This window comes from Equus caballus, chromosome 4 (assembly GCF_041296265.1).
Source record: "Equus caballus isolate H_3958 breed thoroughbred chromosome 4, TB-T2T, whole genome shotgun sequence".
NCBI classification, from domain to species: domain Eukaryota; kingdom Metazoa; phylum Chordata; class Mammalia; order Perissodactyla; family Equidae; genus Equus; species Equus caballus.
The window spans coordinates 97630605-97655485 of NC_091687.1; the positions used below are offsets into that span (position 1 = coordinate 97630605).

The 24881-nt window shown below is 37.7% G+C and overlaps 1 protein-coding gene across 1 annotated transcript in view; it reads right to left on the reverse strand.

Annotated features, from left to right (window-relative positions):
• The window catches only part of KDM7A (lysine demethylase 7A), a 92013-nt gene that overhangs the window by 20991 nt on the left and 46141 nt on the right, over positions 1-24881 (reverse strand). The window contains exons 4-12 of the mRNA XM_023639817.2: positions 22852-23012; positions 20679-20820; positions 20184-20370; positions 18831-18993; positions 15281-15368; positions 13936-14042; positions 10828-10919; positions 7622-7711; positions 1061-1270 (exon numbers count right to left, since the gene is read on the reverse strand). Coding sequence (XP_023495585.1) covers positions 1061-1270; positions 7622-7711; positions 10828-10919; positions 13936-14042; positions 15281-15368; positions 18831-18993; positions 20184-20370; positions 20679-20820; positions 22852-23012 — 1240 coding nt within the window. The remainder of the gene's footprint in view (positions 1-1060; positions 1271-7621; positions 7712-10827; positions 10920-13935; positions 14043-15280; positions 15369-18830; positions 18994-20183; positions 20371-20678; positions 20821-22851; positions 23013-24881) is intronic.

The following is a 24881-nucleotide window of genomic DNA, read 5'->3' on the forward strand; positions in this document are numbered from 1 at the left end:
ATAGGAACAAAGGCCACCATGTGACATAAAGGCACAACAATAGCTGGTTTTTAATACAGAATATTCCCTTTTTGTGGTAATTTTTTTCTTTAATAATAAAAAGAACCTTTCATAATAAGCTCAATCTTCTCCCAGATGGCTATGAGTTAAGGAGGTTTAGAAGAACGAAAGCTTAAAATAGTATAAATACAATTACATAAAACTTAAAATATTTGAGAAAGTTCTAATTTCTATGTAACTTTTAAAAATATTTTAATCCAGAGATATCCCTATCTTATTCATTTTAAATTACTGCCTATCCTCTACTAAAATGTAAAACTATGGATGATACAGCTCTCACCACAAACTCCTTACCATGTTTTACAAAGGCTCTACACTGATCTCATTACTGCCCCACTCCTCCTCCTCTTTGTCCATTAGGCAGCATTTCTCAGACTTTAATGGGTTTATTCTAAGTCTCCCAGTCAACCATGCTGATGCTGTCAGGTCAGGGACAGGCTTTTTGCACTTACTCTTCCCTCTGCCCACACACTTTTCCTCAAATCTGTGTATCCATCCAATTTCTTCCATTATTTAAATGTCAGTTCAAATGCTGGAAGCACTCTGACCACCAGAGCTAAAGTAGCCAGCCACCCCTGCCCCTTTATTCTCTTGCTTTATTGTTTCGGCTTCCTTCCTAACACTCGTCCTCTGAAATTATATTATTTTAGTCTGTCTCTTTGTCTCCCATCCTTCCAACTTGAGCTAAGATGGAAGCTACCCAAGGGCAGGGACTCAAGTTTTTCTCACTCTGGTATCTTCCCTGGAGCCTAGAAGAGCATGTGGCATTTGGTAAACACTCAAACACGTCAGCAAATAAAGGAGGTCTCTTCATCCTACTCCACACTGACGCCGAGAAAGCTGAAGCAAGGCCCTGTCACGGCCCAAGTACTGTTGACTCCACAGCCCTAAGCCAAGTCAGAGAACCAGGATGGCCCGACTGTTCGCTTTTCATTATCCTTCAAAAGAACTTTCAGGAACAACTGAGTCTCTTTTCGTAATCATGAGACATAATACTTGCCTCTTCCCACGGACACATCTCTAGTCTTCTGAGGACTTCCCTTGTGTGGAGCTCTAGAATGTCTAGATTGGAAGGAGTGCGGACACTATGATCTCGAAGTTTCCTCATCCTTCGTCGGGAATGGTATGGGGAAGTTGCTTCATTTGAGGATCGTGAAACTGGACACGCAGTAGGAATTCCCTGAGATTTAACTGGTTTGCCATTCTCCTCCTTTAAGAATTAAATTCAGAGTATTTTTATGACAAGGCCACATACATACCTAACAATCAGCCATTAAGACTATCTTAGTAAACAAAAACCATTCAGTTTAATCAGATTAAAAAAAAGACCAAATCACTGGATTCAAACAGCTCTGTTGAGACTTTTAGTCCCTTCTCTCCCCCACGTAATATACTGTAAACACATTTCCTTGATTTTCAGTATCATTTTAAAGGCTGTGTTTAAAGGCTAATTTAAAGGCTAAAACTTACTGGTAGTTATTTAGGCTGCTTCCAGTTTTTTCCTATGATGAACATTCTTTCACATACATATTTGCATAAATCACTAATTGCTTTTTAAACCAAAGTCATACATCAATGTAGTTTTAAAAATTAACACTTTATGGGGCCAGCCCCGTGGCCAAGTGGTTAAAGTTCTGTGTGCTCCACTTTGGCAGCCTAGGTTTGTGGGTTTAGATCCTGGGCATGGATCTACTCCACTCATCAGCCATAGTGTGGAGGTATCCCACATACAAAGTAGAGGAAGACTGGCACAGATGTTAGCTCAGGGCTAATCTTCCTCAAGCAAAAAAAAAAAAAAAAAAAGAAAAAGGAAGATTGGCAATGGATTTTACCTCAGGGAGAATTTTCTTCATCAAAAAAACCCAACTAACACTTTATGAGCACATTATGAAAAACAGCAGTCTGCTCTTCCCATCCGGATTCCCACTCTCCAGAGGCAACCGTCTCTAAGTCTTTTTTTAATTGTAGTAACATACACATAACATAATTTTGTAACACATAACATATGTGGTAACGTATACCATTTGTGGTATTTGTGGTAATTTACCACTTTAACCATTTTTAAGTGGGTTTGGTAGGGTAGCATTAAGTACATTTCACATTACTGTCCAACCACAACCCATCTCCAGAACTTTTTAATCTTGCCAAATGTAAACTCTGCAACCATTAAACACTAACTCCCCATTCCTCCTTACCCCCAGCCCCTGGCAACCACCATTCTACTTTCTCTCTCTATGAATTTGACTACTCTGGGAAATTCATATAAGTGGAAGCATACAATATTTGTTCCTTTGTTACTGGCTTATTTCACTTAACATAGTATCTTCCAGGTTCATCCATGTTGTAGTATGTGTTAGCATTTCCTTCTTTCTGAAGGTTGAATAATATTCCGTTGTATGTATACACCACATTTTGTTTATCCATTCATCTGTGATGGACACTTGGGCTGCTTCCACCTTTCGGCTGCTGTGAATAACGCTGCTATGAACATGCACGTACTGTTCAAGTTCTTGTTTCAATTATTTTGGGTAAATACCCAGCATCTGCATCTCTTGTAGCTTTTCTTCTCATTGCTGTTTCAATTATTTGCCCCCAAATTTCAAAATAACATGTTTAAACTGTTATTTCTTGGTTTTTCAGCTTCATATATCACTGAATTCCTACTATGCAAGATAAAGTCTTAATCCTTGCACACCTCTCCTAAATGTACACACACTTCCTCCTCCTCCAATGTTCAGAATTTAAATTGGACTCAGTAAAAATTATTTATAATCCAGTGCCAAGTAACATACTATTATTACATTTCCTTTCTTTTATACCCTTTGACTTTCCTTTAACTTTATAATTGCCTCACTCTCCACCTGTTTTGTTTTGTATTTATCTCTACTTGATCCCAAAATTCTCCACTAGAAGAATATAAACACTCAAATACATTAGATAATTTATCAGTTTTATATTTTTCTTTGGAGACCTCCTTCCTGGACAGAAATGCCAGATAAAGCGCAAGACACTTAGTTAAATCTGAATTTCAAATGAACAACAAACACGGAGCCTTTCATTCTCCTGATCCCTGCTGGACTGTCTGCTCTCTGGGCCTGCACATGTCATCGAAGACCTTTCCCAACCTGCTCCCACTGCACCACATAAAACTGCAACCCCCACCACCACCTCTGGTTGTCGTTCCCTATCCTTTTTTCTTGCTTTATTCTTCTTCATAGCACCTGTCAATTCCTGATACATTAAAATATTGCGGCTAGCCTCTTTCTACTAAGCTCCATGAGGGCAGGGCCTTTGTTGTGTTCACTGCTCTAGGATGGGTTTGCTGGAAGAATGCATTCCAGGGACCCTTCTCTTCTGGTTTACTCCCTCTCTTTTGGAACAGCACATCCTCTAAGAGTTTCCTCTTAGGAAACTTCTGAGATCTTGCCTCTTTGACATTCTTATTTTACTATCATATTTGACTTATAACTTGGCTGAATACCCACTTGAAGGCTGGCATCTCCCTCACCCCAGGATGTTAAAGACTTCACTTCATTGTCTTCCAGGCTGCAGTGGTACTATCGAGAAATCTGACTCCCAATTCTTTCGATATGACCCATAATACTTCCTTCCCTAATGCTTTATAGGATATACTTGGTTACATGTAGTCTAAAATTTGACCATGATGTACCTTGGCATAGGTCTTTTTCCACTTACCGTACTGGGCATTCTGTAGGGCTTTCAGTCTGGCAAGACATGTTCTTGAATTCTAAAACAATTTTCTTTGATTATTCCTCTAATAATCCTCTCCCTGTTTTCTCTGTTATCTCTTTCTGGAGCTCCTATTATTTTGATGGTGACCTTCTAACTTTTCTGTCCTATCTCTGTCCTTTGTTTTTAACTTTACGGGGAGATTTTCCCAACTCTATCTTCCAACCATTCTACTAAACTTTTTTCTACTATATTTCCAATTTCCAACAACACTTCTTCTTTCGCTTTGAATGTTGCTTTGTGGTAGCCTCCTGTTCTTTTATTATGGAGGCCATATTTACTTCTTCCTCTCTTGAGGCTATCAATTACATCTGGGTTTTGGGCTGAAGACTTATTTGTTTATTGTTTCCTTCGAATACCTTTTTTTTCGTTTCTCCTTTAATTTTGTTCTTTGTCTTCAAAACTCTTCTTGGCTCTCTAAGCATTTTAAAAGGGAAGCACTAAAAAGCTAATTGGTTTCAAGAAATAGTGCTAAGAAGGCTAAATAAACATATGGGGCAAAAATGCCTTGATTTATCACCTTATGATATACAGAAAAATTCAAGATTGGCCATTTACCTAAATGTAAAAGCTTCTAGAGAAAAAAAAGTATCTTTAAGACCTTGGGGTGGGCACAGATTTCTTAAGACATACCAAAAAAAAATACTAACTATAAAAGAAAAGGAACTTATAAATTGGACTTCTTCAAAATTAAAACTTCCTGCTCATAAAAAGATACCATTAAGATAATGAAAAGATAAGCCACAGGCAGTGGGTAAATAGTCACTATATATACATATATGCATAAAAGAATGCAAGCAAAATGACAAGGAATATGTGTTCAGGATATATAATAAACTACAAATCAATAATAAAAACAACATTTTTTTTTTTAACGATTGGCACCTGAGCTAACATCTGTTGCCAATCTTCTTTTTCTTCTTCTTCTTCTCCCCACAGCCCCTCAGTACACAGGTATATATTCTAGTTGTAGGTCCTGGCTGTGCTGTGTGGGACGCCGCCTCAGCATGGCCTGATGAGCAGTGCCACATCTGTACCCGGGATCCAAACCAGTGAAACCCTGAGCCGCCAAAGCAGAGTGTGCAAACTTAACCACCTGGCCACGGGGCTGGCCCCAAAAACAACATAATTTTTTAAATGGGCAAAAATTTAAAAACAGATACCTCACAAAAGCAAATATACAAATAGCCATGCACATGAAAAGGTGCTCAACATTATTAGCTTTCAGGAAAATGCAAATTAACATCACAATGAAATAATGTTTCATACTCTCTAGAATAGCAAAAATTAAAAAGACTGAAAACACCAAATATTGGCAAGGATGTGGAACAACTACAACTCCTACACATTACTGGTAAGAGTGTAAAATGGTACAACCACTTTGGAAAACTGCTTTGCAGATTCTCATACATTAAAAATTCACCTACCCGATGACTTGATAACTCTATTCCCACATATTTATCCAAGAAAAATGAAAAGATATATTTACCACAAAAAGACATACAAGGTTGTTTATAACAGTTTTATCCATAATGGCCAAATCTGCATATAACCCAAATATCAATCAACAGAAAAATGGAAAATAAATTGTGGTATATTCATTTAGTGGAATACTACTCAGCAACGAAGCAGAACTACTGACACACGCAACAGCAGGGATGAATCTCAAAAGCATTATGTTGAAAGAAGCCAGACACAAAAATGGTATATAATAGTATATACTGTAAGACTGCCTTTATGTAAAATTCAAAAATAGGCAAAACTAATCTATGACGATAGCAATAGAAGTCAGAACAGTGGTGGCTTATGGTAGTCAAAGACTGACTAGAAGGTGGGCAAGAAAGGACCTTCTGGGGTGATGAAAATGATTCACATCTCAATTGGAGTATTGGTTATACAGCTGTATACTTTTATCAAAACTCAAACTGTACTTTTATGATCTGGCATTTCACTGTATGTAAAAAGTAAAAAGCTAACTGGGAGCTCTGTGTGAGTGGGGCGTTGTCAACGGGTGGGTTTCACTGTAGGAACCTGTCTGGGTTGTTCCATTGGACGGTTTCAAATTGTCTGTATCAGAGGACCTTCCTCATGGCCTGGGAGGTACAAGCCAGGCTGCCAGTGTTTGGGGAGCCATGTGGAAGAATCATTCACTATGTAGACTGTCACTTAATCCTCTCGTTTTCAGTATGGTACCCATCTCCCTCAGCTGGGCTCAGTGTCCCGAAGTCCAGTTGCAAGTTCAGCCTCTCAAATAATTAAACCTCGAGTTTTCTCCATGTGGTAAGGAAAGGATTTAGAGATCCATTCACTTCTTAAATAGACCTTTAATCAATCCTGTTTTCACTTTCACCTCCACTCTCGTATTCAGCGAGTCCTAGCGTCCCTAACCTTTCTGAAGGTTCTACTGCACAAACAAGACCTGCTTCTGGCCTCCTCCCACTGCCCACTCAGGCTTCAGCTCTCTCAGGTCTGCTCAATCAGTTACCACTTGTACATCTGCTTTCCAGCTTCCAAAATTTGGTTGGAGTCTTCATCGCGTTCTTCTCTTTGTCTTCAGGGATTCTTTTTGATTCTCTTACTATCACTTTGGTTCTAAGAGGTGATAGCGGTAAGCAGGTATGGTCAATCTACCAAGTTTAACTGGAATCCTCTTATTTATTTTATCGGCTTAAAGTGAAAATGCTAGGTCAAGGGATACGCCATTTAGAAAGCATAAACTAATTTATACTTCCTACCAGCAGGGCAAGAATACGCAATTTTATCTTTGCCAATTTGATAAATGATCATATGAAATCATAAATTATTTGGTAAAATGTGGTTGAATACTTTTTCACATATTGAGAATATTTTTCATATTTTTATCAGATTGGCCATTTCTATTTCTTCTTTAGTGAAATACCTGTTTATTTTCTTTGCAGGTTATTCTACTGGCCATTTTGCTGCTTTCTGTACTCCCTTACCCTCCAATTAAAAAAAAAAAAACTTTGTAGGCTATTTTTGTCCAATTACTCTTCCAGGTATACTTTACTGTTTTAAATTTGTAGTATTAATTTAGAATTTACATATTTCTAAGTGACACTCTCATTTATTCAAGTTCTGTTTTAATTCCCTTAGCAAAGATTTATAATTTTTTTATACAGACCCACACCTTTCTTAACACAGCCCTAATCTAAGCTGTTAAATTAGTAGTTAGCCTTCATTCGTCCATTAATTTCCTTTCAGTTCAAGCTAGACAATAACAGAATCACCTTCTTGAAGAATTACTTTAATTAAAACCCCTTTTCTGTAATACTTAGAACAGCTCTTAATTAATAAATCAAAACACCTAATCTCATACTGTATGGGCTTCTATCAAAGGGCTTTTACCTAACCAAGTTGCTCTAATATTTTCAGTCAAGAGGATCTCCTTGCCCCACCCCACTAATACCATCCCTGCTTCCAACCCAGCTTCCCCTAGCTCTACTCACTCACCTTACATTTTCTCTCCTTCTCTAACTGCTTAATAGGTATTCATCTCTGCATAGTGGAAACGAATGGGATCTGAAAGTTTTGTTTATTGTGCATTTTTTATTTTGGGAGTAACCTGAAGTAACCTGGTAACTGCTTCCTGATTACTTCATTATGATACCATATTCCAAATTTCCCTGTAGGACTTCAGAAGCCTGAAAACCTGAGACTCCTTCCAAGACGCAGCTCATTCTGTTTCTTCTAAGAGCAGAAGGGTTTTCAAATGTTTGTAGTGTGGTGGTAGATCCAGCGCTTCTCAAAGCAGACAGTAACCAAGGATTTACATGATAGTTTCTATACTTACCTCTATTGCTCGAATTACTTTAGAAAGTTCTTTAATAAGATGTCCAGGTCTAACATTGTCTGGAATTTCAAAGGCATGTTCAGATACAAGCTGTATTTGGATTAACAAAGACAAGATAACCAAAGTTACTTACACTTTAATATGTAAAAACTAACTTACTAAACCAATTTTTGGGTTCTCTAAATTTTACACACATAGTCAAATGCTAATAAGCCAGGTCTCAGAGTTCATGTAGTTGGGAAAATACCTTCTAAGGAGATCCTTATTAACTCATAAAATCCTCTTAGCTTGAGTTAAAGGTGGACTTGTCTTACAGTGAATTTTGCTCTGTTTTGAGTAAGTAACCTTCTACTCTACACCTCAAAGCCTACTGTAATTCTACCTACTACTATAATTAGTAAAGTAACTAATTAAGCCTAACATTTAATTCATCATACATAGGATTTGTAAGGGCGAACACAGGCACTAAAATAATCCTAGTTTCGGGGCTGGCCCAGTGATGTAGTGGTTAAGTTCACACGCTTTGCTTTGGCAGCCCGGGGTTCACAGGTTGGATCCTGGGCATGGACCTACACATCGCTCATCAAGCCATGCTGTGGCAGTGTCCCACATACAAAATAGAGGAGGGTTGGCACAGATGATGGCTCAGAGACAATCTTCCTCAAGCAAAAAGGGGAAGATTGACAACAGATGTTAGCTCAGGGCCAATTTTCCTCACACACACTCAAAAAACATTAAAAAAAACTCATAAAATAAAAATCCTATTTTCTCATGGGAAGTCTAATTTGAATAAATTTTTGTAAACTTTTTTCTTTTAATAGCCAAAAACAAAACAGGAAGAAGATCACATCAATAGGAAAGAGGAATTAACTGGTGAGTTACCATATCTACTGAACTGCAAACAACTGTCATTATTTACAATGTCTATTTCCAAATTTTAATCTCTGTGTCTAAGAACATTTTGATTTTTTGAGTGTGTGTGAAGAAAATTGGCCCTGAGCTAATATCTGTTGCCAATCTTTCTCTTTTTGCTTGAAAAAGATTGTCCCTCAGCTAACATCTGTGTCAGTCTTCCTCCATTTTATGTGGGATGCTACCACAGCATGGCTTGATGAGCGGTGCTAGATCCACACTGAGAATCCGAGCCCGGGAACCCCGGGTCACCAAAGTGGAGTGCATGAACTTAACCACTACGCCACCAGGCCAACCCCCATGTTGATTTTTTAGATGCACTGAACAATACTAGATTTTACTTTTGCTTTACATCCTCTCCTTGGTCTTTGCAAAATTTGTTAAAACAAACTAATGGCAACAGTAACATTAAGTGCTAACAGTGTGCCAGGCAAGATATTAAGTACTTTTTCAGTGTTAACTCGATCCTTTCAACAACACTATGACAGAGATACTACGATTATTCTCATTCTACAACTGAGGGAATGGAAGCACAGAGGTTAAGTAGGTTACTAGTAACACAGCTGAGATCTGAATCCAAACATCTGACTCCAGAGTCCATGCTCCCAACCACTATGCTGAGCCACCACCCATCTTAGAGCAAGGTTAACAGATAGTTCAATGCAAATTTCATGCTTTTAAATATGTACTTCAAATGTAATGAATTAACAATATTTATTATTGATGAATTTTTACTGTATTATCAAAAAAACCAACAAACTCTGTTAAAAACAGAGGTTCAGATCCTACTTGAGATCTATTAAATCAGAATCTCTTGAGAGTTTATTTTAAAAAGCTCTAAAAGCAATTCTGATAAACACACAAGTTTGACAACAACTTGTCTAAAGCCGTTAGCAGGAAAAGAATTACATAGTTTTTGCAAAACATTGTTCACTTTGATCTTATCTTGTTATATAGTTTTGTAACCTGTTTGTGCCTTTACTTGTCATCTAGATGATGACGTCTTTGATACTGGAAGATATGATTTTTATTTTTCTGAATGCTTCCACAGTGCCTTGCTCTAGTGGGTACGAAGCAATGATAAAGCAAAAGGGAGTACAAAATCATTGGGAGGGTAATCTATTTTCTTTTTTTTAGGAAGATTAGCCCTGAGCTAACTGCTGCCAATCCTCCTCTTTTTGCTGAGGAAGACTGGCCCTGAGCTAACATCCGTGCCCATCTTCCTCTACTTTATATGTGGGATGCCTACCACAGCATGGCTTGCTAAGCGGTGCCATGTCTGTACCTGGGATCCGAACCAGTGAACCCCGGGCAGCCAAAGCGGAACGTGTGCACTTAACAGCTGCGCCACTGACCTGGCCACTGGGAGGGTAATCTATTAATTATTGTCTCCCAATATCTCTTAAGAGCAGGATTTTTATTTCAAGTGGACATTCAAGAAATTAGCATGGAAATATATTTTCATCATCTCACCTACTTAACACTTACTAAAGTGTCGTGTGTCAAGTTCCAGGAGGGAAATAAAGATGAGAAAGCCCTGCTCTCAAAGAGTTCATAAACCTAGTGAAGGGGACAGGGATATATCACTTTACAGACATTACTTTTAAGTCCACTGGCACAAGAAATATGCTATGGAAGCATAAGGGAAGGGTGCACTAATTCCAAATGGAGATCTGGGATGGGACTCAAATGCAAACAACTAGACTACGTTTTAGTGAAAATGGAAAGCTCCTGCTTAAACCTTGACCTCCCTTTTCCTTTATTTTTATGTAAGTCTAGCAGAGGGATAAGAGCACAGGCTTTGTGATCAGAGACCTAGTCTTAAGTCCTAGCTCTACCAGTTATCTTGAGCAAATTACTTAAACTCTTTGAACCTCAATTTCCCCATATGTAAAATGGGGATACCAAAGCTCCCCAACCTCATATAGTTGCTATGAGGATTAAATGAGATTATGTATATAAACACTAAGCACAGAGGTCAGCACACCATGAGAGCTCAAAGTTATTGATTATTATTCTATACCTACATGTTCATTTCTTAGTCAATATCCTAGATACATTTGAATTACTTTCTTTTCAAGATTAAAGAAATACCTACTTTATTCTCGTAAATACAAACATAAACCAGTATATTTGTGTATACTGTGTAATAAAATGCAGGTTGTATTTAAAGCAGGATTTCCAGTCCCTGTACTACGGCCACTCACAGTGCTGCCAAAACAGCATGAGGACTCTGTCTTCCAATACTGCCAATATAAAAAATAATCATGATTTCACTGAAGAAAACTACTTACTTCTTTTTTCATCCATAATTTTAAAGCAGTATGCAGTGCTTTCACTCCCTGTACTAGGTAAGTTTGAGGCTGAAAACCATCTTCTCTCAGTTCTGTGGGAATGGAAGTGGAGTAGGGAAAGGAGTTAACATGTTCTGAAGTCAAAAGGATTAACTGTAGATTCTGAGTAACCACCAAATATCAAACTGTGTAACTTCCAAATTAATAGAATAGAAAAAAGAGAAACAAGAATTGACTGAAAAGGCAGGAAAAAAAGAAATAAAATTACATTAAATGCAGTTGTACTAAATGCTCCAGTTAAAAGAAAGCTCACCAACATAACGCTGAGTAATAGGTCACAAGAGAACGTGAGTCTGAACCTATTCATAGCAAGTCTAAAAATGGACAAAATTAAACTATTTCAGTTTGTGACATAGGTGATAAAACTGAAGAAAAGGATTAGCACAAAAGTCAGGTTAGTGGTTCTCTCTAGAAAGGAAGGAAGAGGGTGCGATGGGAAAAATAACTGGGCATTTATAATGTACTGGCAAGGCTGTTTTTGTTTCCCTAGGGCAGAGGTGACCTGAGAGATAGCCTTACAACTCTTTAAACCGTACAAGAGTATAGGTGTATGCGGTGTGTGACTGGTACAAGTGACTGTGTGCACGACACATTTCACTATTGTAAAGGTAAATACATACTCACACACAAATGTTTCTTCTGGGTTTTTAAACTAAACTGATTACATAAAACTTGAGCAAAATACATTAGATGTGGTCTAAAATTCAGGTAAGTTGAAGCAAAAGCAAAAGATTTAACTTCTGCCCAGTGGCTAATTTACTTACATAAATCCAAAACTGGTTGTTTTACTATTACTGACACTAAACACAATTAAGACTTGTTTCATACAATCCACCCTCACTGAACCCACCATATAAGCCTTTTAACATTCTGAGAGCTGTCAAATAACAGGCCACAGTGGAAAGTTAAAAAGTCAGGGATGAAAGAATGACCTAATAGAGGGAAACAAGACCACCATTCCTGCTTCCAGGATGGATGCCTAGGATGGTGGCAATTGACAGAATGGTCATTTGGCTCTAGCCTCAGCAGGACTGCACTAACTCACTAGGATTGCCAGGTATCCTCTACTGAGCCGGCTGGTGAAATGAAAACATTTTAAAATCTGATGTACAAATATCTTTTTTCTTCTTCTTCCCAAAGCCCCCCCAGGACATAGCTGTATATTCTAGCTGCAGGTCCTTCTAGTTCTTCTATGTGGACCGCTGCGCCAGCATGGCCTGATGAGCAGTGGTAGGTCCACGCCCAGGACTGGAACCAGCAAAACCTTGGGCCCCTGAAGCGGAGTGTGCAAACTTAAGCACTCAGCCACGGGGCTGGCCCCTATAAACATCTTCTTACTATAATCTTTTTTTAAAAGTCTTTAATGTACAGAGTCATGTTTTCGATCAGACCTCAGTATTTCTGAACTGGCAATGGCCTAAACAAAGGCTAAATCGTTATCCTAAGACCAAGCAATTTGCTGTTTGTGGCTACAAGAGGAACAGTAAGCTTTTGTCTTTCAGACAAATTCTTAATTTATTCTAAGAAGTTGATTATGAGCCCCTGTTAGACATTAGGGGAAAAGCATCACCCCAGGAGTGTGTGTGTGTGTGTGTGCGCGAGATGAGAAAACATGGAAAAAATGCTCTGAACTTTCTGAGTACTGAATTGCCAATATATTATCTGGAGGGTTCAGTAATTAGGTTTTATTTCCAGAAAACAAGGATATTTATAAGTGTTTTTATTAAATATTTATGTATTGCTATTTTTCTAGGCTTCTACTTGGATAGAAGACTATGAATTTACTGTCCAGTATTTTACTGGAAACTATATATGGCAACCCTATGGTCCACTGTGACATTCTATAGCCAAGAACAATACCTGAAAACACTGACAGAGTCAGGGATTCAAGATAAGGATACATCTCTGGAGCAGAGACTGGTCTTGTGCAGAAAGCACCTGTTCTTCTGCATCCATGGGATCCTACCTCCACTGTAAACACCTGTACCATCGTCAAGACATCTGCTTCTACACTGTGCTAAAAGGGGTGGGATGAGCCTCCACTGCTCCTTCCTTCCAAAGAGAGTGAGGTTTCTTGTTTTTTGCTTTTTTTTGAGGAAAGAAACCATAAATGAGTTTTATCATTTAATTCTGTGCATGCTATCCTGGGAAGCAGGCTATTTGTTGTTTCTTTTCATTTTACCTTTTCTTCTTGCGTTGCGTAAGTTTTAAATGGAAAAAGAAACAAATGTTTAGAATAGACTTTACTATTTCATCTGTTTATTTCTGTTCTCCTGGGAGTTAATTATAATATAGTAACACTATGTGCAAACTGACTAGAAAAGTTAGACAACACAAAAACCCGATGAACTGTATTCTCATGGGCACAACAGTGCATGAAAAGCAAAAAATGGATAAAAGTAGAAGTGACATTCAGTCTCCAACTTGACTGCTCAAAGATTATTAAACCAAAAGATAAAACACCAAGATCTGAAATTTTACATAAAAAGGGTAGCTTTCAAGTTTAAATAAAAGGATATCCCCCTAAAACCCCATTTTTCTTCAACTGCAGACTCACAGCCTGACATTCAATTGGTTTGTGCTAACAAGTGCCTTCTCCTGGCTAGCATAATGGTCACGAAGGTAATGGCACGGGCACTACCTGATTCTCTGAGGACATGAAAACATCCACTCAATTTTTTAAAGCAAATGTTTGGGAACACATGTTAGGTAACAGCCTCCTGGAGTAAACTTCATTTTTGCGGGTGAGGCACTTTTACATCCTGACAATGTGTGGAGGCTACAGAGTCCCAGGTGGAATGAACATTTTCCAATACTACCTGTGCTCTTGTGATGCAGCTCTTCACACATCTGACTTTCAAGGCTATGAACTAGAGACTCTAATTTGCTAAAAAGGCTCTTGGCGGGGGAAATCATGGATTTAAAAAACAAAATAGGGGCAACAGCCACACTATACTAAAAGGGCCTCTCTTTCTATCAGTGGCTTTTAGTAAATTTACAAACATCATGCGTCATATCATAGAACAAAATGTACAGATTATTAATTACCTTTCAGGGTTTCCAGCAAGTTTTTGGCTACAAACCAACATATGGCTTCAAAGAACGGGAATTTGAAAAGATCTGGTGTTTTCAGCCTTTTTTCCATCTCATAACACCTAAATAAATAAAATTTGAAGAAATTTAATTTTAATATTAGCATTTCAAAGTTAAATGGGGGCAACTAACTTGAGGAAAATAAAATGAGCAGGTCATAGACACATAAGACCAATCAAGTACTGTATGCTACTTAATGACATGTGCATAAGACTGAACTGGGATCTTCTCAAGGTGTGGCATTAACAAATTTGACAATATACTGAAGAATTACATTGGCCTTCAAAAAGATCACACCTTGGGATTTGTATCCTAGTTTTAACAGGAGGAATTTTATAACGGTTCCACCAAAATAAATAAAACACTATCTTTAGGAAATAGGTCCACGTGTTAGAGAGCACTGCCACACCCACTCAAGGAGCTTTCTTTAGGCTCTACTAAGAATTCGAGCTCAGGACCACTCTTGGCACTGGCCAAGGTGAGAAGACAGGAACCACAACTTGGTACGGTGTTCGTTGTCTATGGGAGTCCTTGCAGCAGTCCATACTGGAGAAGACAAGAGTCATCTTTCCCCCAGGGACAGCTCAGCTATAAAGAGACAAGATTCCCACTTGGCAGGTGTGGGAGCTGCCCTGGCTTAAAGCTTCAGGCCCGGTAAAAGCAAGTATTTCTTGCAATAACTCCACAGATGCATAGCTTCTGGGTTTCCCCATTGGCATGCAAGTTATAAGAGTCACCACATTCAGGAAAGCCCAAAGATATGGCTTCCTGCTAGGTATTTCTGGTTCTCCCAGTCCTGACGCAGTTTATCAGTCAGGAGCACTTTACCACAAGCAATGGTGCCTCCTAACATTCTACTCTCACTAGGTCACCAGGGCAACAGTTACCCAAAGGACAATTTCCCACACAGAAGGGGAAACAGCTGATAATCCTGTACCCATGGCAAAAATAAAGCAGGTATTCTGACAGCATTCCTAACTTAGGGTTGCTTGTCCCCAGCACCATATGTCACACTTGAGTCTGACTGGATTTAGTTCATTTCCCTCACTGTAAAAATAGCCAAAGGACAGCCCATGAGGGGAGATATTTAGTCTCAATTATTCTTTTTATTTTAGATTTGAAATGCATCAAGCTGTCCTCCTGAGAAAATGTTAAGACAATAATTTTCTTAAAAGTTCCTATTCCTAGTAATTTCTCAGGGCCTGTCTCCACGAGATCTCAATTAAAATATGTTGAAACTTTTAAACAATGTCCTATTTAAGAAAGGACAAAAGATCCTTTAAATACTGAGGACACAAACCTGAGTTGCATGCCAATGTTAAGGTTGTGCAGAAAGTTCCCCCCGAAAGCCATACAGTCCTGAGAAGTGAGCACAGCATGAATCCACCCTGAAATAGTTCAAAGTACACATCAGTGACTTTTCAATATCTAAATCAAACAAATACAACATCCACCTGGAAAATAAGTAATTGGAAATAGGAGCATCAGTATACTTCACATTCCAGCGCTAGAGAAGTCAATGTCTATTACAATGTATACATTCATTCATTCAAGTATTTATTAAATGCCTATTACATGCCAGGCTCTGTGCTGAGTTTGAGGAAACAAACACATTGATCCAATCGACAAAATCACAGTACAGGATAGGTAAAGGTTTCGTGGTGGTTGTTATTTTAGTTTAAAAACACAATCCAAGTTTACATCAAAGATTTCACTCTGAGACAAGTCAAATTTGGCTGGAATGAGGCAAGCACAGTTCCATTAAACAAACACTGGGATTGGCTGGCACTTTACTTCCCTAGTGTCATCCTGAAATGAGTACCCTTAGGGATCAAGCAGAGGAGGATCAACCAAAGACTCAACTGGAGACCTGCTTCCAAGAAGGTAAAGGTAGATCATCTACATTTCATCATGGAGGGTTATGCTGCTATAAATGTAAATGTCGGCAGTCACAACGATGTCTTGTTTTCCCATAAAAATGTTTTCAAAGTGAGAATCATTTCTAAGAGATGATGCCTAACTTTTGAAAGAAATGTGCATAGACTGAACATAGACTTTGCATAAATATAAATAAATATATACACATACGTTTGCATGTAAAAATTAGCTGTTAAAATAGATCCCATTGTCTTTATACTTTTCATCTTCTGATCCCTCATTGTGCTGTGACACAATATCAAAAAACTCCTCAAAAGACTGACTTTCAAGTGATACCCATTTGTGTGCTCAAAGGCACAAAGCCATGAGCTTGACTCTGAAATCACAAATTAGAAGTCTATGTCAGCTGCAAATCCTAGAGATCAGTGGTTCTCAATAGAGGCAGTATTGCCTGTAGAAGATGTTTTGGAAAATTTGGGGGGCTTTGTTGATTATCCTAATGGTCAGGGGGCACTACTGTCATTTCATGAGCAACAGTCAGAGGTGCAACAATGCAGGACAATTCCACACAGTAAGAAACTGTCCTGCTTTACTCAGGACTTTAGAATTTCTACTGGGCATTCAAATTGGTACCAAATCCGTCATTAACTGTCTGAGCCTAGAAACTATAACTCTATTATATATGTAAACAAAGTATTTTTTGATGGTTTTGGCACAATTTTCCAGGAATACAACTATTCTGTAAGTTGAACAAAACTGTACTGTAGTTTATTCGGAAATTTATCAGTTGCCAACTACCTTGGGAAAAAAAAAATCACAACATCTATCTATAGCAGTGGTTCCCCAAGCATTGTCCCCAGATCAGTAGCACCAGCATTAGTTGGGAACATGTTAGAAATGCAAATTCTCAGGCCCGCCTCAGATCTACTGAATCAGAACTGCTGCGGATGAGGTCCAGCAATCTGTTTTAATAAGCCCTCCATGATTCTAATGCTCAACGAAGTTTGAGAACCATTAATATACACCAAGGCTATAGAATTTGAGTTACCGATCGCACCTCTGTATTGATTTGCCAGCTTACGCATTTAACTATTTCATCCTGTCTTCTAATGCTGCTGTGCCTGAGCAGGCACATTTTCAAATAGTATTTTATCATAAATTACCTCTTAATTTCTTCTTTACATTCTAGTTAGGTCATTAAATCAGCTTTTTTTGAATTATTGATATGGGAGGTTTATATTATCGAGGAATTTGAATTCAAGATTTTGAAGAGGGCGTAACAAAATATTTGTTACAGAAAGGAGCACCAAGAAGAGGATTTAAGGGAGGAGCTTAGACCATTCACAATGAAAATACTGATACTTATCTAGATTTATGAATTCTGATAGTTCTAGGCATTTATTTATTCAACCCATATTTATTATTGTTTACACCAGAGGCAAGGCGAGAAAGCAGGGCCTGTCGTTACAGATCCCTGGGAACTCTGCAGCCATTAAGGTCACCCAAATCATACCCTACACTCAGCCATGTCTCAAAATGACACACCTAGCACCTACAGTTGCGGCTAGAGCTAAGGCTGGTACTCCGCCCCTTCCTAGGGTCCCTCCAAACATACCCATTGCCTCCTAACTGTCCCAAGACAGCAGCCCAGATTCTTACAGCAGGCTTGGCCTTTGACAGGAGTGGAGGGCTGGCTGACCAGTTAAAATTGAGGGGAACTTCATTAAAATTTTAAAATTCTGTGCAAAGAAATTACCAAGAAAGTGAAAAAACAACCCACAGAATATATTTGCAAAAACATTTGCAAATCATGTATCTGTTAAGGGTCTAGTATACAGAACATATACTGTTAAGAGTCTAGTATACAGAATATATACTTACAACTCAATAATAAAAAGACAAATAAACTCAACTTAAAAATGGGCAAAGGGATTTTATACATGTTCTCCAAAGAAGATATACACATGGCCAATAAGCACAAGAAAAATGCTCAGTGCATCATTACTCATTATTGAATTGCAAATCAAAACCACAATGAGATACCACTACTTCATACCCACTAGAATGGCAAACATACAAAAGATAAGCACAGTGTTGGCGAGTATGTGAAGAAATCGGAACACATGTACATTGCTGGTGGGAATGCAAAGTGGCGCAGCCATTTGGAAACCAGTTTGGCAGTTCCTCAAAAAAGTTAAACGTCATTAAACCATATAACTCAACAATTCCACTACTAGGTATATAACCAAAGCAAATGAAAACATACCTCCAAAGAAAAACTTACACAAATCTTCAAAGCAGCACTACTCATAATAGCCAAAAAGTGGAAACAACCTAAATGTCCATCAACTGATGAATGGATAAATGAAATGTGATATATCCATACAATGGAATATTATTTGGCCACAAAAATTAATGAAGTATTGATATCTTACAACATGGATGAGCCTGGTAAACACTATGCTAACTAAAAGCTAGATACAAAAGGCCACATAATCCACATATTACATATGAATTGTCTGGAACAGGCAGATCCGCAGAGACTGTAAGGACACTAGTGGTTGCCAGGGACTCAGAGGAGGGGGAACGGGGAGTGACTGCAAATTGGTATGGGATTTCTTTTTGAGGTGATGAGATGTTCTGGAATTAGTGGTATGGTTGCACAACCTTGTTAATCTACTAAAAACCACCAAATTGTACACTTTAAAAGGGTGAATATTATGGCATGTGGATTTTATCTGAATAGAAATAAAAATGAAGGCAAATGACATAAAACACAATGCCAAAACAAGTCCTAACTACAAGAGAAGCCTTCTAAGGGACAAAGCAGTAAAAAGTCCAAGATCAGAAAGACCTCTCAGGCTATGCAAAGCTACTTTCCAAACGTGTTAAAGCCAGAGGTTCTAATTAGAAGTTGACTCCATATAACTAAATATCAACCACAGGGAGTGGGGATGGGATTAAAACCTTACCTGTAGGAACAAACAAGGTATGTCCCTGCTTTACCACACACTTGTAGCATTTATCCACCTTATCTCCAAAGAACACCTCACTCTGGGTCACAGATGAACTCCAGGATTCATAGAGTGCCAAATTTTCATCTGTTGGCTTTATTAAATAAAAAATCTTCTCACCCTAGAAGGAAGTAATCACACTATTTTTGAACAAGGAAAAGCCATACTCTTACAATGGCTTACATTGATGAAATTTCCCAATACAATGATCTAAATTAAATCAGATAAATATCAGATGTTTTCAGGCTCAGAAAGACATATTTTCACATACCTGATCAACAGCCATTGCTTTTCAGAAGCATCTTCACAGGAACTAAAGTTCCCCCTCCCAAATAAGACAAGAAGTCAATAAAGCAGTGTTGGAGAAATAGTGACAAGAAAGGAAGGTAAAGAATCATAAACATCCTACTGATCTCAGTATCAAGGTATAGAAGTAAACACATGTTAACAGGACCCAGTTTGCAGAGAGTCATCTCAGCCACCTTTGCCTTTTCTTCTAAGATATATAATACAACGATTATTTTTAAAGACCTGTAAATAAATTCCCTTTAAGGAATTAACACTTTGCTTTCTCAGGGAGAAAAGGAACAGGAGCTCAAGACACAGCATCAAATATAGTGCAGAGCATGGCTGAGGCACAGGCATTTGACACAGACGGAGATTTAGTTCTAGATCAACACTGTCCAACAGAACTTTCTGTGATGATGGAAATGTTTTACATCTGTGCTATCCAACAGAGCAGTCACAAGTCACATGTGGCTACCGAGCATTTGAAATGTGGCTAGTGCAACTGAGGAACTGAATTTTAAATCATATTTAATTTTAATTATTTAAATTTAGCCACAAGTATTGAACAGTGCAGTTTTAGATAAAGCACGGTGAATATAAGCTGCCAAGAAGAATCAGTATTTTTATGGGCATTCCTGACTTATCCAACTAGCTGTGCTAGCCTAATCTGAAGGACAGAAGAAATTATTACTGTAATTTTGCTCCTTTTCAGGTGTTTGATTCAGGAATTAACTGATAATTGACTAGGGGGAAGAGGAAACAAAGAGACAAAAGCTAAAAGAGACCAACTTATAAGACAGAGGCAAAAAAAAGAATCTAAACATAAATTAAGAACTCATGACTCCTCCTCTACTTGGGTTAAAAAAACCCATAATGCTTAAAGGTAAAATGATAAATCCTACTTAAAAAGGACAAAAACTTCCCTCTTTACAAATGTCATTTACAGCAAATGAATGCACCGCTGGGGAAATAGGACTTACATGCTTTTGTCAACAAGAGAATAAAGAAATACCCGAATCTTACCCAGAGGACATGGTACCAAACTGAAGTTCCACCAAAGTCAATGTGGAAATCTGTGTAGCTGTCTTGAACTCCCATTAAGCAGTATTTCTGAACAAATGGCTTGGGAAAGACTGAATCATCTGGCCAATAATTTTCCACCCAGGAAAGTTTTCTGGCTACCTCAGGGACCTCCACCAATTCAGACATCCTTTAAAAAACAAACACACAAATATACACACCCCACATCATGCAAATTACAACTTCTTAAAATTGCATCTCCCATCTCAACCCAAACCAAGAAATTAACTAGAACTTAAGGTTAACAACAACACTTAAAGTTTAAAACTCATACTATTTTTAAATATTCTCTGAGTGTGCCAAAGCCAAATGGACAACATTGCTATCACTGGACCACTTTAGAAGTCACAATTATGTTTCTTACTGAAACAAATTCATCATTTAACTACACTTAGCTAACAGTCAGAAGGCTACACCAAAATGGCCAGAACTACTCACTTTGTATCTGAAAATTCAAGGCTGATCACATTTAACACTTTCGGTCTGTTAGGATTCGTGAAGTATTTAACGTAATTGTGAAGTGTCATTTTGCTGTCTGCCTGCCTTGCCACATCAATGACATCTATCACTTTGTCACCACCTGCAGAGGAAAATTATAGTCTTATCATTGGGCTTAAGAGTTATATCAATAGATGCCCTAAACAAAAATATTTTAAAGACCATATTTACTCTGTATGATAATTTAAGCCAACTATAAAACTACATAGCCTAGACAAAGATTCTTCCTATATCCTCACTTTTTGAGTCCAACTGAACTTTTGAAAAAAGGGACAGTATTTGGGGGAAAGAATAAAGCAATTAAGAGAGCGCTGCATAATTAACATTGAGTGTAAAAACTTGTATGTTTACAAACCCTTCTATATACCAACGATTTCTTGTGTGAAGATCATAATGGCAAAAATGCATGATACTGGTATGTGGAAATTGTCACATGCTCTGGGTTTCAATTTCCTCCTGCATCAAATGAGGAGACTGACTCTTCCCTTCACTTCTACGCTCCTAAGATTCTCAGTCTATCATTTTGAAAAACCGATCAGTCATTGGGAAATTAGTGAACAAGTTAACCAGGATAATCAATTTCTGCTTGCCTGGTAGGGTCTTCTCTTCTAATATTTTGGTCCAAGAAAAATCAGTTCATACTTGTGTCTGTGAAATGAGTTCTGAATTGAGACTAATTTACAATTTTCATATAAAACCACGGGTATTGCTAGTACACCATGAACTATCACCCTAGGAAGGAGAGTCATCAGTTTTACAATATAAGGTGGAATTCAAAATATGGCAATACTTAATCAATCTGAAATAGAAAACAAATGCCATTTTCTTACTTTAACATAACTTTATATAAGTTAAGAAAGTATTGCCTAGTAGACTTTACTTTATACTTAGGAGGCAAGACAATTCTGTTAACTGAAGTATTCTGCAGTGATAAAAAGTTAGCTATCAAGTAGTCTGGATATTTTTTCCTATACTTATAGTCACATGCCACATAACAATGTTTTGGTCAACACTGAACTGCATATACAATGGTGGTTCCTTATGATTAGTACCATACAGCCTAGGTGTGTAGTGGGCTATACCATCTAGATTTGTGTAAGTACAGTCTATGATGTTTGCACAACGACGAAACCGCTCAATGATGCATTTCTCAGAACGTATCCCTGTTGTTAAGTGACAGATGACCGTTATCACACTAGCCATTTATTTTACAGTACTATCTACGCAAACAGGTTTAGGTTAAACCTCAGCCTCATTATCAAATAATTCAAAATTAGCTGAATGTGAAATCATGACATTTAATTGGATTTCCTCAGTGAAACAGCTATTAATGAGAACCGTCAACCAATGGCTCAGTAAAGGGACAAGGTCTTAGATAGTTCATGCTCAGGAAATAACATATTGTAGTGAATATACAGTTTGAGTCAAGGTAGATTTGAGATCTAATCCTCAAATAATCTCCATTGCTGACAAGAAATGAGATCTACATGGAGACAGTTTATAAAAACCATGATGAAAATGAACGAAATGACTGAAAATGTCAACAATATTACAATAGATGAAGGCTTTCCCCCCTTGTTTCTTACGCCTTTCTGGGCCTCAAAATAGCAAACTAAGTCCAGTCATCATTAAATGGCAATATCACCAAGTTGTTAATATAAAAATATAAAAATAGGTTGGAAAATAATCACTTCTTTTTTGCAGTCTTTATCTAGGCAGCAGGAGGTCACTAAAGCAGGATCTAGAAATCCTGCACCTGAATGCTACAGAGGCCTCGAACCAATCCAATTTCCGAGGGTCTTCTTTCTGGTATCTGTAGCTACTCTTCAGTAAACAGTTTTTCATAAGCAAGTATCAGAAAATTTGATGACAACAAAAATGCAGCAGAATGAGGCTGAGTAAATACCAAGAGGTAAAACGTTTCGTTCTGTTTTTCTGACAATTATAGGTCTGCTGAGAAAAAATAATTTTCAACATACATGATACTGAGTTTCATTTTTCCTGACTCATGAAACTATTAACATGTCTTCATTCAACTTTTAACATTATTAGGACAATATCATTTTTACTTATACCAAGTTTTCCTAAGTACTTAAAGAAATCAAGTTCGTACCTACATAACGTTCCACATCCATAACAGAAAAAGTAGGTGGAGGGAGCCTGAGTCCCAGATCATCTAATTTGGGGACCATAATAGGGACTTCAAATCCATGCTTCTCCAGATATCTTTGTGTCAGCTGGCTGCCATGCATCTTTACAATGATTTCATCGGCACTAAGGAAAATACAAGAGTAAAATGTCATCTTCGTCGATAAGTTCAGTTAAAAAAAAATACTCTGGTAATGGGTCAATTCATATACTGCCTTATTATCTATCTTTGTGGTTCTCAACCCATCATACTTCATTCTCCTTTTTATAACAAATGTTTTATATAGCCCTTTTTACTATCCTAAAATTCATAAATAATTACTCCAATACATATAATTAGAAAAACATCTATGTATTATATAGAATGATTTAACTATAACAAAAGAAAAAATTAGTTTATTACACATTTCAATATGTAAATGTTCAGGTAAACTACACTAGAAGAGAGAATAGAATAATGAGATGCTTACAATTAGTTGCAATGAGTGGTTAGTTTAAAAGAAGTAACACAGAAGCCACTTAACACAGGCTGTGCAGGAAATCAGAAGAGCAAAATGTAGGGGGTACGTTAGAATAAAAACTAGTACGTAGAAACAGACAGGATTTTATCTGGCTATAAAATCCTACATAAATATCTGTTAGACATTTCAAAGTCTCAAAGGACCCTGAATAATTCATCGCTGTCCTGCACACTGGAGGATGACGAGCATCCGTGGTCCCTGCCCATTGAGACAAATGCCCAAAATGCCCCAATTGAGAACTCCTGATTTAAATGATGTGTTAGGACCAGTATTTAATAAGTTTTAATAGGTAGTCACCTTAAGCCACTAAAAAGGCTTGCTGAACCTCCAGCTGCCCTCTCTGATGATTAACATCAGTTTTTGAAAATTAGATGCATATAAACATCCATATATCTACATACATAAATGTTTTAAATATTATTTATGTAGATAAGGGTCTCAATAAGTCTTAAAATAGGGGAGGGGGAAGATAACCCATTCACTTCATTTGATACACTTCTGTGTTAATCACATCAAGTATGTGCAATTTAGTTATTGTCACTCTACCATGGTTCTAAATGATGTGAAGGTTTACAGAGTTAAACAAAATAGAACCAAAGACTTTTAATTAATGGTAATTACAATTTGGGCATTTGTGACCATCTCTATAACCAGCTCTGATTTGTGTTTACTTTGGCAGAGAATCCACAGGAATCATTGGGCCAGGATTTTTAACCCTACTCTTGGGTCACAAACCTATTTTAAAAAATGATATGGCTCCTCTCCCTGAAAAATGCACATTCACACGTAGATATTAAATTGTTCATACAGTTTTAGGGAACTCACAGGTCTCTCTAAAGCCAGCCCATTGACCCAGGCTGAAAACCTGGCCCTAGGCTCCAAACCAATCAAGGAAAACAATCACTTCTTCAACCAATGACTTTGAAACTGATAAAGGAGAATATTTGACAATAGGGCCTTTAATATCACAAAAATCAGTGGAAACCACTGTGTTTCACGTTTTCCTTCTCAGTCGACCTGAGGGAGCCAACAGTATGTAGCTGCTTATCATTTATGTTTCTGTTTAAAGATTAAGGGGGAGGGGGACAGAGAGGAATCCTAAAGACTGTGAAGAAACAGCAACGGTTTTATAGGTACGGGATCTGAAGTAATTCCACAATAGGCTGCATGTGATACTGTGATTTAAATTTAAATTGTGCTTCCCCTCTGTAAGCAGCCTGGATCTGATCTTGTAAGAGACTAGGAAGCAATATCACTTTAAACAGACATCAAGCAGTGAGCAGGACATGATCAGAATCAGCATGATTAAATACTGCATAATACTTCTGACTGTCTTTGAGCCATAGAGAACTCAAATACTTTCCATTATCTTTAAAAAGTCAAAAAGCCCAGTTCTGCTGCCACCAGAGAGGCTGGGCAGTGGTTGTGGGTACTTCTGGTAGACCTAGGGTGGAGACAGATATGAAAACAACAT